General features: G+C 40.6%; 1 protein-coding gene across 1 annotated transcript in view; it reads right to left on the reverse strand.

The window, feature by feature from the left end:
* MAN1A1 (mannosidase alpha class 1A member 1) overlaps positions 1-18,722 on the reverse strand; it is a 202,408-nt gene that overhangs the window by 11,733 nt on the left and 171,953 nt on the right. Inside the window, exons 8-10 of the mRNA XM_073675943.1 lie at positions 15,795-15,910; positions 4,148-4,367; positions 2,135-2,307 (exon numbers count right to left, since the gene is read on the reverse strand). Coding sequence (XP_073532044.1) covers positions 2,135-2,307; positions 4,148-4,367; positions 15,795-15,910 — 509 coding nt within the window. The remainder of the gene's footprint in view (positions 1-2,134; positions 2,308-4,147; positions 4,368-15,794; positions 15,911-18,722) is intronic.

Consider the following 18,722-nt stretch of genomic DNA (forward strand, 5'->3'; position numbering starts at 1 on the left):
ACTGTTTATTACCATCGCTGGCTCTATGTACAGCAGTGTTTCCTCTTCTGGACTCAGCGCTCACGAGATCGGTAGATGCAGGCAGGGATCAGGAACAGCTGGATCCTAACAAACTTACCGTACTTTTGGGACTACAAGATGTATCCCCCCCCTCCCCACTCACCAAATTTGGGAGGAAAATGGGGATGTGTCTTATAATCCGAATGTAGCTTACAGGGGGAGGTGTGGCGGTGGTGGAGCAGAGTCGCCGCTGTAGGAAGCAGTGGCAGGAGTGGGGTGATGCTGCGGGTCCTGGGCTAGGAGGAGGGGTGTTCCAGCGGTCTGGGGCAGGAGCAGAATCCCCCCGCTGCACACATTGACCTCACAGTGGGCTTCAGGTAAATAGCACCGGTTGTCGGCGCATGTGCAGATTTAGATCTCTGCTCAATGACAAAATGACAAGCCGAAATCTCAATCTGTGTATGCGCCGCTACCTGCGCCATTTTACTGAAGACCGCCAGGAGATTGATGTACGCAGCGGGGACCCAGCTCCTGCCTCGCACCGCTGGGACACCACCTTCTCCTATCCCAGGAACTGCAGCATCACCCCATTCCTGCTGTCAAATGATGTAAATGTGACCCTGCTCCTGCCTTTTGTCACCCCGATCCAGATAAACTACATTCTGACCGTAAGATGCACCTGTAACCCCTTATATGACTGATCCTGATGACCGGTTTAAAATAATTTTTCCCTATTTTCCTCCTCTAAATTTGGGGTGCGTCTCATAGCCTGAAAAATACTGCATATATCAGCTCTCTGAGCATCTAGGAGGCTGAATTTCCCTGCCTGTAACTGGAGCTAATATACCAATCCAGGTACAGGTGAAATCAGAATGTGTGAAATGTATAAATGAAAAAAAGCAGGGGAAAAGAAAAACCCACTGCCAAGGCTAGTATGTCGTAGGGGGGAGGGGTGAACCCATGTCCAATATATATAAAAATAATTCTTACGCATAGGGGAAGAAATTTTAAAATGTATTTTAGTGGCCCTATGTGGTAATAAAGGGAAAAAAAATATTTAGAAATGTGAAAAAAAAACATGCATTTCGTTTTATTTCCACCAATATCGCCCATTAATGGCAGAAAAAAACAAAACAATGAATGTGAAAATAACAAGAAAATTAGAAGGTTAAAAAATATTTGATTATCTGTAGAAGAAAATATTTTAGGTCTTTTAAAACTGCATGTATGAATAACCCAGAAAATGTACCTGGTCAGGAATTGAGATGGGGAAGGGGGTATGGCCTGGTTCTGAACTGGTTAGCTGGTTAATCTGTCAGCATGTTTTTGCTATGTAATCTGATAGGAGTATGAGGTAGAGACAGAGACCCTGATTCCAGCAATGTATCACTTAGTGAATGGTGAGCGGTATATAGTTCCACCCACACCACTGATTGGCAGCTTTCTGTGCACAATGTATATTGACAGAAAACCATGCGAAACAGTGGTTGGGGCGTGGTGGGACCAGGAGTCAGGGGACATCTGGTCCTCTAGTGAGTCTCCTGCTAATAAAACGCTGATTGTATTGAAATAGCACACAGCCTATGAAGTGACATCGCTGGAACAAGGGTCTCAGCCCAAACATCAAGATGCTCTTAGATTGCATTGCAAACCCTGCTGACACATTCCCTTAAACAAACAGTGAAAAATAAACCATAAAACAAAGTTTCAATGGAATAAGCTTACTACAACAAAATGGGCAAGAAACATGTTACTGTTAACCTTTAAAGGATAGGGACACTTTTGAGGGAAAAAAATTATTTTACAAGAATTTTACTTTTTGAATTCGGTTTTTCTGAGATTCTGAAGGAAAGCCTGGCCCTGCTCGGGGAGGAGCACTGTATATTAGTGGCCCTAGTATAAATACTGTCTATTGCTGCCTGCAGAAGTAACACAAAGGATATAGAAGACAAAGTGCAAAAGTGCAACATTTTTATTGAAACCTGGCTGGACATTTTTTTTTCTTTTTTTTGCTAAAAATTGCATGCATTGAAATATATATAAAAAAAAAATATTGCCTTAATGAAATCCATCATATCATTTAAGTTGCTTTTTTCCTTTGGATCACATTTTTCTTTTAAACTAACTTTCTTACCTGGACAGCTTCCCATCCCCACTGTCGGTATTTTGGGTCATGTGTGAACCTCCACATGTACATATAGGTTTCGATCACCTCGGGGCGTAGAATGTAATATTTTTCATTTTGTCTTGTAGCAATAGCTTCTACCCCTCCATCAAACCTGAACGCTTCAGGCCCCAGCTTCATTGCTAACAAAGATAGAAGAATAATTAAATCAAACCAAATTTACAATGTATATTGGCACTACTTATACAACTACCCACTTCACACGGGAGACCCTTGTATGTCTCCACATAAAACGGGAGGCATACAGAGGTACACCTGTAAGATTGCACAAAGACTTCTCTCACAGAGCCACCAAAACATAAAAGTGGTTTTCCAGGACTTTATCATTTCGTTCCAATGCTTAGGATAGGCTACCAACATTAAGGGTATGTGCTCACAATGTCTTTTTTAGCTGGATACATTCCACAAGCAGCTAAACATTAAAAAGAAGGAATATAAGCACAGAAATGTAAAAAGGACTTGTTGTGCATATGTTCAGTTAACCACTTCAGGTTTCCAAAGATGCAAAGCATTTAAAAGAAGTGTCCTGGCCACTCTAAGTGGCTTTCAGGGGTCGAAAATGTTAGAAAAATGGGCAAAAAAAAAAATTGCAAAAAGTGTTGTTGGTGGGTCCTTAAAGGGGTTGTCCACTACTAGGGCAACCTCTTTTTGATCTAAAATAAAAAACCTTATATTTGCCTCTCCCGGGAACGCGAGTGCCGACACCGCTGGAATGGCGCCAGCACGTGAGGGGAGTATAAGATTTTTTAAAAATTTTTATCGAGGCCAAGCTGGGGGTTTGAGAAGGGGTTGTCCAAGTAGCTGACAACTTCTTTAAGTGTTTTCCTCCTAAAAAAAAAAAAAACTCATCTGATTCGCATTTGTCCAAAAGACGATGTGTGCACATAACCCTGAAATCAGTGTCAGATAGCTGGGTTTGCGTCCTAGGTCATGGGTCTTCCAGGAGGACAATAACCACAAATATATTTCAAGAAGCCCCCAGAAATGGATGGAAACAAAGCGCTGGAGAGTTCTGAAGTGACCAGCAATGGATCTGGATCTAAATCCCATTGAACACCTGTGGAGAGATCTTATAATTGCTGTTGGGAGAAGGCACCCTTCAAATATGAGAGACCTGGAGCAGTTTACAAGAGAAGAGTGGTCAAAAATTCCAGTTGAGAGGAGTAAGAAGCTTGTCGATGGTTATAGGAAGCGATTGACTGCAGATATTTATTCCAAAGCGTGTGCAACTAAATTTTAAAATTGAGGATACTAACAATTTTTTTTTGGCCCATTTTTGGGGTTGTTCGTGAAATTGTATTCATTTTGATTTTCTTTTTGTGTTGTTCCAATACACACAAAAGGAAATAAACGTGTATAACAAACGTGTAATTGCAATAATTTTCTGGGAGAAATACTTCATTTTCTGGAAAAATTTCAAGGGTGCCCACACTTTCGGCCATGACTATATCTATGTGGTACTATACATGTAACAGTATTATGGACACTATATGGTAGCATATGTTTATATGGTACTATATATGTAACACGATTATGGGAACTATATGGTAGTATATGTGTTGCAAATTTTGTTTAAACAAGAAAAACTATGAAAAAGCTGAGTGAAGGGCGAGTCTTGCTTCTTGCCCAGCACCCTATTTTCTCTAATACAGGCATGAGTTCATATCTAAACAGGATAATGCAGTACTCTAAGAGGAAAGGCATTACAAGTACTATATATTGAATTCAATGAAGTCATTGTAGTCTAGAATATGGTACACCTTCACTACATACTTGACATGAATAGAATAGTTTTGATCTAGAATTAGAATGAAGGTGGTGTTAAGCCAATCACCTCTTTGTATGAAGAATTTGATTATACCCAATGTTGGCAGCAGTACTAGGCAGTAGTGATCAATGCAGACATTCTTAAAAACACTTTTGACATTTTGTTTTTCTCCTTTCCAACAGAATATTACGTACTCGTTCTATCATAGGATTCGTGGCATGTCCTTGCAATCTCCGCAGCCAGTTCAATATGGTGCCCAGTTTTGTCACTTGGTGCCCCATCTGCTCCAAGGGCAAACATGCCACCGGCAAAACACGTCAGATGTCCCATTTTGTGCTCCAGAAGACCTCCTTTCCATTCAGCAATATATGTTAAGCCATTGCTTGATTTACGTATTAAATGAGTTTCAATTGCCTTTATGACAAAAAAAAAAAAAAGAAAAAAAGAAAAAAAAGAATTTTGAAAAAAAAACAAGCAAAAATTATATATTACTATGAAAAATAAACATGACACTAAAAGTAACATGAAACACTACTAGATTGCAAATGAACCACGTTTGAAATAGTCTATGTGTACCTGAAAACTGTCTGAAAACCATGTACAGTATATAAAGCCATTAGAAGTCTATGAAGTCCTACTGCTTCCTCAGATGCCATATTACAGAGGTATTCTACCCGAGAAGGCAGAATACCTCACGGACACAACACTGTGCCGCAGGCTCTGCTGGGTGAACTTCAGGGACCTTGCTGTGCCATGTGCATGAAGCCTTAAGTAGCACTCTGACCAGAAGAAATACAGTTTGCTATAGCTAATGCAATGCAAAAGGGATGAGCATGAAATAGACACTGTCTAACCTCAAAGAGAATCCCTGCCTCACGCAACCACCCTGATTAGGCATAGCACAGTATTGGGGTGGAAGGTATTTCCTTTATAAGGGAACTGATCCATCAGATTCATGCTGCCCGAATCTGTGTTATTGTAATCATTTAAGTTCTACTCTGTAACAGCAGCTTTTCTGAGGAAACCACTAAGAGAAAAGCTACCAGGATGGTGAGCGGACTGCAAACTATGTCTTAAGAAGAATGGTTGAAGGATCTGGGAATGTTTAGCTTGCAAAAAAAAAGGCTAAGAGGAGACTTAACGGTCTACAAATATCTGAAGGGATATCACAATTATAGAGGGATCATCCTTATTCTCATTTGCACATGGAAACATGAGAAGCAAAGGAATGAAACTGAAAGGGAGAAGATACAGATTAGAAATTAGAAAAAAAACGTTTTGACAGTGAGGGATCAATGAGTGGAACAGGCTGCCATGAGAGGTGGTGAGTTCCCCTTCAATGGACGTCTTCAAACAGAGGCTGGACAGACATCTGTCTGAGATGTTGTAGTGAATCCTGCATGGAGCAGGGGGTTCGACACGATGACCCTGGAGGTCCCTTCCAACTCCAGCATTCTATGATTCTTAAACATACTTTGAGAAGCTGGCCAGCTGACTAGATAGAGACAGGTCCCCAGCGGCTGTTCCCTGCTCCGTTCCTTTAGACCAGTGTTTCCCAAACTCCAGTCCTCATGGCCCCCCACAGGTCATGTTTTCAGGATTTCCATAGTGCTGCACAGCTAAGAGAAATGCTGATGCCTTAATGATACTTCCACCACCTGGCCAATGCTAAGAAAATCCTGAAAACATGAGCTGATGGGGTCCGTGAGGACTGGAGTTTGGGAAACACTGCTTTAGACTAACAGGTCTCTCCCAATGTCTGTGTACATAAGGATACCATGAAAGGGATTGGGGAAGAGCAAACCTACTGGGGACCTGCCTCGAATTAGTTACACTCCCAGATTCTAAAAGTAGGTTTTACCTGAAACACCACATTGTTCCAATGTAAAACATACTCGGCTGTAATACCGAATCCAGACCCTGGGCCATGCCGCTCGAATGGGATGGTATGACAGGTTCCTGTTAATATTTACTTGTGGGGGTAAGGTGTTCTGGTTAATTACTAGGTAGAAGAACCTTCTGTAATGACTGGTTTATTATTGAAATATCTTGGGAGCTTTGCTTTTTCTCTAAGGTTTCGTTTTGTAACGTTTTCTTCAGTTGTGTGCAAGTCATATACAGTAGGAGTTGGTAATCAATGAAAAAAAAAGGAATGACATCTGTAATATCTTTTTATCCATAACTACGAATAATGAAACCCATATGGTATAAAACAAATGGATACATTCATTTACCACTAAAGACATTACTGCCTAATGATTGCATGTTCTTCATGACTATAAACACCAATTACATATATAACAAGTTAGTAATTGTGATAAATGTTTTAACACATAGAACAGCTTCAAGATAATCAGCGATATTATCATTACTGTAATCATGCAATAGAAGACTCTTAACACCGTAATTTTGCATTTGTTTAAAAATATAGCTGCGCTTTTTAGAACAAAAAAAAAAAAATCAGCAGTTAAGCGCTTTGCTAAAAATTCATTGTTCCACTAAAGCCCGAATTTCTGGCACCAGTCCTGACAGATGAAGTTATCATGATAGCATAATACAATCAAATATTTATATTTTGCATATGAAAAACTTGCAGATAATACACTAAAAGAGATCAATGGTATCGCCCGAGTCACCGCGGTATTGTGCCATGATTAATTGACGCATGTGGACACAGATTTTAGCGCATACTAATGAAGTGCTGTCAGTGCAGAAGAAACGTAGTGCCAGGAAAGATGACTGCTTAATGAACAGGTACAGCGTGTGTGGGGAAGATACAGCCACATTACCCTGCAGAATAATTGTAGCAATTCATTCTGTGTATGCAGTCTCCTCACTTTCCAGAAATAAGGGATGGGAAAAGCAAACCACAGGCCCCTTACAATAGATGGACGCCTACTCCACAACATGCAGGAACGGCATAGCTGCCTGCATTGTTTTATAGCAATCACACAATATCTTCACTGTCTCATACATCCTGCAAATAGGCAAATGCATTATTTTAATGATTTATTAGCCATCAATTCCTATTATTAATCTATTCTTTTCTGCCAATGTGCTTGTTTCCATCAGGACAAAAACACTATGGCAGGCACTGTGAAAGATGAGAATGCGTCCTCCTATCTGAAACTAAGGTTGGCAATTATAGATAAGTAGACAACACTGGAAGTCAGGTAAGGTATTATTAGGGCGCGCAGCATTCTGTTCAGAATCTTGGTAAACACTGTGATCTTCCATAACGACCCTTTATCGACACTAGCAACATACAGAAAATCATACCGTTTAGCACAAAACAGAAAATAAACATTTTTATTTTTCATGCCAAATAGTTCCAGTTTGGCAAGATTCAGTAGCTGAGAAAATATTACAGGTGCTGGATGTGGATTACAAATTGAAAAGAATCGGAGTGTCCGGGACTTAAAGAAGACCTCACCAAATGTTTCATGTTGAACTGGACACATGAGTCAATAGTGGCTGCAGAACAGATAAAACATTTGTATAATTTTGCCTCTCCATTGTGGTGATATTAGCAATCAAAGTATTTGGAACCTAATAAGTTAATTTGTGCGTTAGAGTTTTCACTTGGGGCGTGTAATTCTATTTCCTTAGCGTTGCTTATGATTGGGCAACGCCATACAGGGGGAAGAACAACCTGCCCTCCCACCATAGCTTACAGCAGGTTTCTCATATAATGCCTGATCTTAATTGCTGAGAGCAGAGCAGATCGGAGTGTCATTAGTGACCCCTTTGAGAGCTTTCATCTCCATACAAGCAGTGTGGCAGCCATAGGGGCAGTACAGCAGAGTTTCAAAACTTCTATTCCTTCAGACCTATTTTTTCTCTTACATGGAAGAATTAAAAAAAAAAACACCGACCGATTTTCATGTTAAAAATTAGAAGTACGCAGATTGCACGCAAATGGCATCCATGTGCTGTCTGTCAGACCCATAGACTTGTATGGGTGATTGGAAGTTTGCTTTGTGACCTGAGTCAGACAAGTCAAATTTTTTTATTTTTTTTCCCCCAGACGCTCAGAAGTGAATAGACCTGTAAACTATAATAGGTACAGGTCTTGTATATAAAACACAGGAATTGAACACATGCGTGTAAGACTAATGTTTGAATGAGGCCTTAAATGAAGCGGAGCCGTAATGCCTAACAAATCCTGAAAATATGTTATATGGTCTAAGGAAGACATCTGCCATAGAAAGTACACCCTTAGGCATCTTGTTCTTAGGGCTCAATAATGCATATTTACAGTGCGGTGGTTGCAGAAAAACAACTGCCACCAGCATGCAACTGAAAACCCCCCGATTCTTTGTAATTAACCCCCATAATGCCACAAACAGTGATTTTGGAACAAAAGTGAGAATCACTTTACTAGCCAACATTCAGGCCTGATGGTTGTAAGGTACAGGCTGTGGCCTAACAAATACAGTTGAAACTAGAAGTTTACATGCACTATATAAAAAGACACATATGCATGTTTTTTTCAATATCTGACATGAAATCAGAATAAACCTTTCCCGTTTTAGGTCAATTAGGATTACCATAATTTTAAATATTTGCCAAATGCCAGAATAATGAGAGAGAGAATTTTTTAAGGAATTTTTATTACTTACTGCAAAGTCAAAAGTTTACATACACTAAGATTACTATGCCTTTAAACAATTCTGGACTGCCCATATGATGATGTCATGTGTTTGGAAACTGATAGTTTTTTTTGTCAACATCTGAGTTAGAGAGACACCCGTGGATGTATTTTAATGCACACCTGAAACACACTGCTTCTTTGTGTAGCATCATGAGAAAGTCTAAAGAAATCAGCCAAGATATCAGGAAGAGACTTGTGGACTTGCACAAGTCTGGCTTATCCTTGGGTACAATTTCAAGATACCTGAAGGTGCCTCGTTCATCTGTACAAACAATTATACGCAAGTACAAACAAGATGGGAATGTCCAGCCATCATACCACTCAGGAAGGAAACGGGTTCTGTGTCCCAGAGATGGACGTGCTTTGGTCCGAATGTGCATATCAACCCAAGGACAAAAGCAAAAGACCTTGTGAGGATGATGGCTGAAGCTGGTAAGATTGTGTCAATATCCACAGTGAAACGAGTACTGTATCAACATGGGCTGAAAGGCCACTCTGCCAGGAAGAAGACATTACTCCCAAAGAAACAAGAAAAAGCCAGATTAATGTTTGCAAATGCACACAGGAACCAAGACCTTAATTTTTGGAGACATGTCCTGTGGTCTGATGAAACTAAAATTGAACTTTTTGGGCATAATGACCATCGTTACGTTTGGAGGATAAAGGGAGGAGAAGCTTGGAAACCTAAGAACACCATCCCAACTGTGAAACACGGGGTGGCAGCATCATGTTGTGGAGTTGTTTTGCTGTAGGAGCGACTGGTGCACTTCACAAAATAGATGGCATCATGAGAAAATAAGATTACATTTAGGTCCATATATATTTGGACAGAGACAACATTTTTCTAATTTTGGTTCTAGACATTACCACAATGAATTTTAAACAAAACAATTCAGATGCAGCTGAAGTTCAGACTTTCAGCTTTCATTTGAGGGTATCCACATTAAAATTGGATGAAGGGTTTAGGAGTTTCAGCTCCTTAACATGTGCCACCCTGTTTTTAAAGGGACCAAAAATTATTGGACAGATTAAATAATTGCAAATAAAACGTTCATTTCTAGTACTTGGTTGAAAACCCTTTGTTGGCAATGACTGCTGAAGTCTTGAACTCATGGACATTACCAGACGCTGTGTTTCCTCCTTTTTGATGCTCTGTCAAGCCTTCACTGCGGTGGTTTTCAGTTGCTGTTTGTTTGTGGGCCTTTCTGTCTGAAGTTTAGTCTTTAACAAGTGAAATGCATGCTCAATTGGGTTGAGATCAGGTGACTGACTTGGCCATTCAAGAATATTCCACTTCTTTGCTTTAATAAACTCCTGGGTTGCTTTAGCTTTATGTTTTGGGTCATTGTCCATCTGTAGTATGAAACGGCGACCAATCAGTTTGGCTGCATTTGGCTGGATAGGAGCACACAGTATGGCTCTGAATACATCAGAATTCATTCGGCTGCTTTTGTCCTGTGTCACATCATCAATAAACACTAGTGACCCCAGTGCCACTGGCAGCCATGCATGCCCAAGCCATCACACTGCCTCCGCCGTGTTTTACAGATGATGTGGTATGCTTTGGATCATGAGCTGTACCACGCCTTCGCCATACTTTTCTCTTTCCATCATTCTGGTAGAGGTTGATCTTTGTTTCATCTGTCCAAAGAATGTTCTTCCAGAACTGTGCTGGCTTTTTTAGATGTTTTTTTTAGCAAAGTCCAGTCTAGCCTTTTTATTCTTGATGCTTATGAGTGGCTTGCACCGTGCAGTGAACCCTCAGAATTTACTTTCATGCAGTCTTCTCTTTATGGTAGATTTGGATATTGATACGCCTACCACCTGGAAAGTGTTGTTCACTTGGTTGGTTGTTGTGAAGGAGTTTCTCTTCACCATGGAGATTATTCTGCGATCATCCACCACTGTTGTCTTCCGTGGGCGCCCAGGTCTTTTTGCATTGATGAGTTCACCAGTGCTTTCTTTCTTTCTCAAGATGTACCAAACTGTAGATTTTGCCACTCCTAATATTGTAGCAATTTCTCGGATTGTTTTTTTCTGTTTTTGCAGCTTAAGGATGGCTTGTTTCACCTGCATGGAGAGCTCCTTTGACCGCATGTTTACTTCACAGCAAAACCTTCCAAATGCAAGCATCACACCTCAAATCAACTCCAGGCCTTTTATCTGCTTAATTGAGAATGACATAACGAAGGGATTGCCCACACCTGTCCATGAAATAGCCTTGGAGTCAATTGTCCAATTACTTTTGGTCCCTTTAAAAACAGGTGGCACATGTTAAGGAGCTGAAACTCCTAAACCCTTCATCCAATTTTAATGTGGATACCCTCAAATGAAAGCTGAAAGTCTGAACTTCAACGGCATCTGAATTGTTTTGTTTAAAATTCATTGTGGTAATGTCTAGAACCAAAATTAGAAAAATGTTGTCTGTCTAAATATATATGGACCTAACTGTATGTGGCAATACTGAAGCAACATCTCAAGACATCAGCAAGGAAGTTAAAGCTTGGGCGGAAATGGGTCTTCCAAATGGACAATGACCCGAAGCATACTGCCAAAACGGCAACAAAGTGGCTTAAGGATAACAAAGTCCATGTTTTGGAGTTGCCATCACAAAGCCCTGATCTCAATCGTAATGAAAATTTATGGGTAAAACGGAAAAGGTAGGTGCGAGCAAGGCGATCTACAAACCTGGATCAGTTACTCAAGTTTTGTCAGGAGGAATGGGCTCAAATTCCGACCAACTATTGTGAGAAGCTTGTGGAAGGATATCCCAAACGTTTGACCCAAGTCATTCAGTTTAAGGGCAATGGTACCAAATACTAATGAAATGTATGTCAACTTCTGACTTTGCAGTAATAAAAAGGACTTAAAACATTCTCTCTCATTATTCTGGCATTTGGCAAATATTAAAAATTATGGTAATCCTAATTGACCTAAAACAGGAAAGGTTTATTCTGATTTCATGTCAGATATTGAGAAAAACATGCATATGGGTCTTTTTATATAGTGTACGTAAACTTCTGGTTTCAACTGTACATACACATAATAAATCTAAATCATTATGTGACTGAAGAAAAAAAAAAAAAGAAGTACAAAAAAAAAAATGCAGTAAAGTCAGAGATATAAACAAGAAAACACAGCTATGGCTCCCAAAATGCAGTACAGTGTATCCTTAAGGCTAAAAGGAGCAGTTTCCTGAAAGTTAAAGGTTGCCCATAGGCTGAGTCTGGTATCACAGCTTTGAAAAGGCATGCTGAAAAGAAAAAAACTGCATTTCTTCACATGCTTCGGAAACAGATAACTGCAATACACTTTCTTGAGCAAATGCGGAGTAATGTAATTGAATTGGACAATTGGAGGAAACATGTAGCCATTTTCTGTAGGCAGTGGCTACAAAGGTTTGAGGCCTGGAACTCGTATGAGCAATACCCTTAACAAAATTTCCATTTGGCAGCTGAAAAGTCTAATATTTGGTTTTCCATTAAAAACAGGTCACTGATGCTCAGTAGGTAGATAAGGAGTCGGAAAAGTTGTGGAGAGAGAGAAGACAATCAATAAGTGCAAAAATTGTAAGATGTAAAAATGTGTAGCATAAATAAAGCAATAAATAATTGTTCAAAACCTTTGTAGGCACAATATACTTTGTCCTTGATTTATCAAAGCTTTTACGCAAAAACACTTGCATAAGTTACTTACAAAACCAGCATAATTTTTGAGCAACATGGAGTTGCACAACATTTTTTCAGATTTTTAGTGTTTTGATGTTACTTTGAAGCAGTTTTGCCAAAAAGGGAGTAGCCCGGACAAGGCATGGCTACGTATGCCTATAAGATTTAGCAAAAGCTCCCATTTCTAGCAAGGAGCACTCCTCTGCGAAGGTGTGCCAAATCCATTTACTGGTGTGCACACTGTACTACGAGTCCATCATTAAGGCTGGCATGCACAATGCCCCTTATTCAACCCGTTTATAGCAGCATGAATAGACAAAGGGATACTATCATCAGAAAATTATCTATTGTTTACATCAGGATTTTGTGTTAAATGTATATTTTTTTTATAATCCATATCACAATCTGTATTAAAAATAAAATATAGAAATATTGCAATTTTCACTTTGGCCACCTTGGCTTTTTTAGACTTCACTTCCTGTTGACTGGCCAGTTCTATACTGAATGTTACCAGTTCCATGTGTTTCTAAGCCAGGTGAGAGAAGGTGTCCACCTGCACATGCAGGGGATTGTGCTGGAAATAACCTTCCAGGTATACATTTCTACAGATGAGATTAATTGTCTAAATTAGCATCAATGTTCCTTCTTTGACATAAGCTACGGGGTTGACATATTTCTGTACAAGTCTTTCCAAATTATCTGATGAGGAGCTTCTGAAGGTTATCTGCCCCCTTGGCAATTTTCAGCTGCTAAAATCCCTACGGTATGTTCACTTGTGAATATCCATTTAATTATTTAACCCCTTCCCAACATAGCCAATTTCCGTTTTTGCCTTTTAGTTTTTAGCTCGCTCTGATCTCATCAGGCCATTTTCCGTTTTTCCTCCTCTTCTTCCAAGAACCATAACTTTTTTATTTTTCTGGCCATATAGACATAGGAGGGCTTGCTTTTTGTGGTACGAGTTGTACTTTTGAATGACACCATTCATTTTATCATATAGTGTACTAGAAAATGGGGAAAAAATTAAAGTGCGGTAAAATTGCAAAAAAAAAAGTGCAAATCCACAATCTTTTTATTTACCATGTTCACTTTATTATGAAACTGACCTGGCTATATGATTCTCCAGGTCATTACAAGTACGCAGATACCAAATGAGCAAGCTCAGTGTGTGAGCCCGCATTAAAAGCAGGGACACGGCATATGACATAACTATACATCATATGTCGTGAAGGGGTTAAAATAGACTAATACCACAGTATTGCAGTGGTGTTTTATGGGCCAAGTGATCTAGTCCAAGTCCCCTAAGGACTAGTGTTGAGCGAGTTTGTTTGGCATTTCAAATTCTGGTTCATGTTCGGGATTCCGGCTTGTTCGCGCCAAAAAAATCGGTTCCGCCCATGAACATCCCTGATTTGCCACGCAGATGTTATCACAATGTTATCAGCATGACCGCGTGGCAAATCAGTGATGTTCGTGGGCGGAGCCGATTTTTTGGCACGAACAAGCCGGAACCCCGAACCCAATTTGAAATGCCAAACAAACTTGCCCAACACTACTAAGGACAAAAAAAGTGCAAAAAAAAGTAAAGTAAAACAACAAAAAAAAAAATCCTCTCAGCACTCTGCGAGGCTCAGACTCAGAAGCCCCCATCCATCTCGATAACGGAGCCTGCAGCATGCTGTGAGGAATAAAGGTGGCTGCACATGTGTGACATATGTCAATTATCTGAGCACCCATAGACCCTGCTCTATCAGACATTTATGGCATATCCTGTAAATATGTCCTAATTGCCCAATAGGGATTTTGAGACATCAATAGGTCACTAATATCCCATATTACTGCGGATCCCCGAAAATAAGACAGTGTCTTATTGTTTGCTCCGAAAGATGGGTTGGGGCTTATTTTCAGAGGATGTCTTTTTTTCTCCATTAACAATCCACATCTATTCTTGAACAAAAAAAAAATAAAAAAATCAACATTTATTTAAATGTTATCATGTCAACACACACATTGCACATTCAGCACATACCAGACAGTCTGTTCAGTTCCCCTGGAATCCCTCAATTAAATCACGACTTCGAGACCAAAGGTCTTAAGCAGTTTTAACTTTAAAAATAGAAATGCTGGGGGCCCCTAAGAGTGGGAGGCATTGGCAATTGCCCAGATTCCACCTCCCCCTTTCCTCCCGATGCCATCCTTGACTATAACTATGGCTTATTTTTGAAGTAGGGCTTATATTTCAAGCACACTCCAAAAACCCTGTAAAATCATGCTGGGATTTTCAGGGTAGGTCTTATTTTCGGGGAAACACGGCAGACACCCCCTCCTCCTTTAAAGCCATTCCAAAGTCACAGTTAACTCCCTCAGGAATTTACTGGCTGCATTCTACCATCTAACTACACATATGAAAATCACACGACCATCACTCTCACTGGGGTTTCTATTGGTACTCCAATAAGCTTTTATCAAAGATACATTTACAAAACATTTTTTCACTTTATTTTACACTTTCCATCTTAACTATAGGAAAGCAGTCTTCGTGTCGCTGTCTATTAGGCAGCGTGCCCACTATGCGTTTTTGCTGCAGAGTTTCCGCAGCAAAAACGCTTAAAAAATGCTTGGTAATACGTGCCCCATGGTCCTCAATGATAATCCGCATGTGCTGTGCACATGCTGCGGAAATTTCCGCTGCGGATCATCATTGCGGAAAAAAACGCAGCACATCCATTAATTTTGCGGACACGCAGCGTAATTGCCGCCATTGACTTGCATTGAAATGCATATCCTCTGTGTCAGCACATTTGCACATACGGATATTATGTGATTCTATGTGCGGATGGTACCTGGGTTTGGAGAAGAGGAGACTCTCATCCAGACCCGGGTACCATAGTACCTGTAAAAAGAGAATTTAAAATAAAAAATAAAGATTATACTTACCTTCCGATGGCCCCCGGTATTTTCTCCGCTCCGTGACCTGTCACATGACTCAATGACGTCACTGCAGGTCCATTCCCACCACCGCGACCCATACAACAGACGGAGCGGAGAAAATACCGGGGGCCATCGGAAGGTAAGTATAATCTTTATTTTTTAATTTTTACCATTCTTATTCTTTTTTTTTTTTAACTATTACTTGGTCACACTATATATGCCGGTTGCATGGATTTATATAGTGTGACCAAGTTGTCAAGCACTTTTCCAATAACCCGCATGCAGAAATGCATGCAAAAACGCTTGACAAACGCTTCTACCTGGCGGGAAAAACGCATGTAAAATCTGCATGCGTTTTTCCTGCCAGGGAGAAGCGGAAAAAATATGCAGCATTTCTGCATCGTGGGCACTTAGCCTCTCTGTAAAGTGGCACCTGGTTAAGGATCTTTTTCTGTACTGGCTCCCACGTAGATCACTTTGCAAAGATTACTTCAACAGCAGCAATGTTGGTCAAAAATCCTAACTAAGTCCATAGCTTCATGTTTTTACACAATAAACTTTTTTCATTAAGATTCGGGTTTCAATTACCTGAACAGCATCGTAATATAACTTCTTGGCATCTTCATCAGTTTTGTCCGACATCAGCCATGCCTTCAGCAAATACTCATAGAAACTATCTCCAAGGCCTCCCACAGATACATGGTCTGAACAGAAAAAACAATCACAAGTTTAAAAAAAATATAGATTCAGACCCCTTTTAAAACAGCAAAATGTACAAACCCTGTCTATATGCCCTATGGGAGAATGTGAGGTTCATAGAGTGGTGGGCCCTCACCTGGGGTGTATATATCTTTTCAGTTGCCCCATATTGATCAAGAAATACATATTAGCTCGGAGTTGGGGTCTCTAAGCAGTAGGGGGTCTCTAGGTGGAGGTTTACTTATTTTTCTTCTGCCTACAACCTTTAGGGATAAAATACAGGTCAATCAAACAGCACAGTTGTCCCTTCCCACCACCCCAAACTGTCTTTATGGTCATGCTACACTCTGCATAAATAAAGGCAGGGATGACACCATCTTACTATCTGTTGCTCTCTGACAGAAAAATTGCTATTATAATTCATATGCAAATTAGGTTGTGATCTGAATAGACTGAAGCACTTACCTTCCCAGTGTTCCCGGAATACACAGCCAGAGCTTTCAGTCAAGCAGGAGGTGGTGGTACAAGGCGGGGAATAGAGATAGGGAGGCAGAGGCTCAGGAAGTGCTCAGATCACACTAGGAGCACTTCAGACTCATTGCATATGTATAAAAACAGCAATTTTTCAGTCAGAGAGCAACAGATTGCATAAAAAAACTGTGGGGGTGGGACTGACATTAACTTTAATAATGATGTTTATCTCTTTAATTTTACTACAGACGTCACAATATCATTGCATATTGTAATATAGAATATTGATAGGCTGCTTTATGTATTATCAAACCCCACACACTTGATAGAAGTGAGAGAAAGCACCCCGCTCTTGGTCTATCCACATAAATGCGGTTATTACTTTTTACTGCTGCAACAAGGAGTTTATGCAGCATCCCAGCCGGGTTTCCTGTAACCTCTGTGGTTTAGTACAGTAGCGTTCAGCAGTACCATCCCAGCTGGGTTTCCTGTAACCTCTGTGGTTTAGTACAGTAGCGTTCAGCAGTACCATCCCAGCCGGGTGTCCTGTATCCTCTGTGGTTTAGTACAGTAGCGTTCAGCAGTACCATCCCAGCCGGGTTTCCTGTAACCTCTGTGGTTTAGTACAGTAGCGTTCAGCAGTACCATCCCAGCCGGGTCTCCTGTAACCTCTGTGGTATAGTACAGTAGCGTTCAGCAGTACCATCCCAGCCGGGTCTCATGTGACCTCTATGTAATCCTAAAGTAGCGTTCAGCAGTACCATAATGCAGGCACACACACCTCAACAGCTGGTAAAAAAACTGGGCTTAGAAGGAGAACAGTTGATCAATGTTCAGGGACCTGTTTAACCTGTGTGTACAAAATCACAGGTTCAGATGACCATGTATTTTATCATCCGAGTGAATCCGGTCAATTATGCAAATCAGTGTGGTCATAGCTTGATCCGATTTTCTCGGATGAGTAAAAGATGTAGAAAGAAAATCTCACATCTTCTCCAGTCTGAACAGTCTGTGGAAGTCGGACTGCACTAAGATGACATCCGAATGCAGTCCGATGATTTCCAAACACTCATATCAGATCAAACTCGGACATACGGCAATTTTTTTTTACTGGTACAGAATTTTGTCCAAGGATACAAAAATCGGCCATGTGCTCGAGCCCTTAATATGTTTTAACATTAAATCAACTCATTTTGGTGTAATGCAGCCAATAATAAAATAATTAGCCAGCTGGTCAGGTTCAGTGTACTCCGCTGCACAGACACAGGGCAGCAATCATGGTAGAACTATAGTATCCGGTCCTTTAAAATCTTTTTTTTAGTTAGGTCTCATGTAATCCACAAACAGCACGCACCACATTTAAACTGCTGCAATGTTTCAGGCACGCAGGTCTTTAGCAATAGTGTCACCATCGCTATGACAAAGGGCCTGCGAGCCTAAAACACATTGGCTTTATTTAACGATATGTACAATTCAAGATTTTCAAGGACCAAATGCTGGATGGAGCTTTTTTATATTCTACTGTACTGATCGCAAGCAAATAGTTAATTGAAAAACAGGTGCAAACTGAATATTACATTTTAAGAAGGAAAGGATAGGAAAAATCTGAAAATATTTAAGATGAGCACATCACACTCAGACATTAGCGATCATATTCAGACATGCTGCCAAACTGTTTCCTATTTAAACTCTGATGGGAAATCAGGTATATTACATCTTTCTCCTACACCCTCACCTCTTCCTGATCACTTTAGATGCAGCTTATAAATTATGGCAGTCTTCAATTTAGGAGGCTTTAAAGATGACCTGTCAGCCCAATTCACCCTAGCAATGTTTGCCATTCTGGCATAAAACTGCTTGAAACATCGCAAACTTTTTGCACAACTCTTAGTTGCGCAAGAATGGTGATTTAAAAAGATGTTGTCCACTACTTTAGCATTGATTACCTTTCCTTAGGATAGATTATCAATGTCTGATCGGTCGGGGTTCAACACCCGGCACACCCCTGTCCATCAGCTGTCCTCTGTTGGCGGACGCCGGCCAAACGTACTTACTTGCGGAGCAGGCCGTCTTCTGATACTGGCCACCGCAGAGTACGACACATCCGCCTCCTATTGATTTGTATAGGAGGCGGATGTGCAGTATCCTGCGGCGGCCACTATCAGAGGAGGGAGCAGCTCCGCAAGAGAGTACTTCCAGCCGGAGGCTGCCGCCACAAATAACAGTTGATCAGAGGGGGTTTAGTGTGACCAACATTGATAACAGCTGAGTGGCGGGGAAGTCGTGTGACCAACACTGATAACAGCTGATCGGCGGGGGTGTTGTGTGTCAGACCCTGACCGATCA

This window comes from Phyllobates terribilis, unplaced genomic scaffold (genome assembly GCF_046119375.1).
Source record: "Phyllobates terribilis strain yellow unplaced genomic scaffold, ASM4611937v1 Scaffold_3__8_contigs__length_932513732, whole genome shotgun sequence".
Classification (NCBI taxonomy): Eukaryota; Metazoa; Chordata; class Amphibia; order Anura; family Dendrobatidae; genus Phyllobates; species Phyllobates terribilis.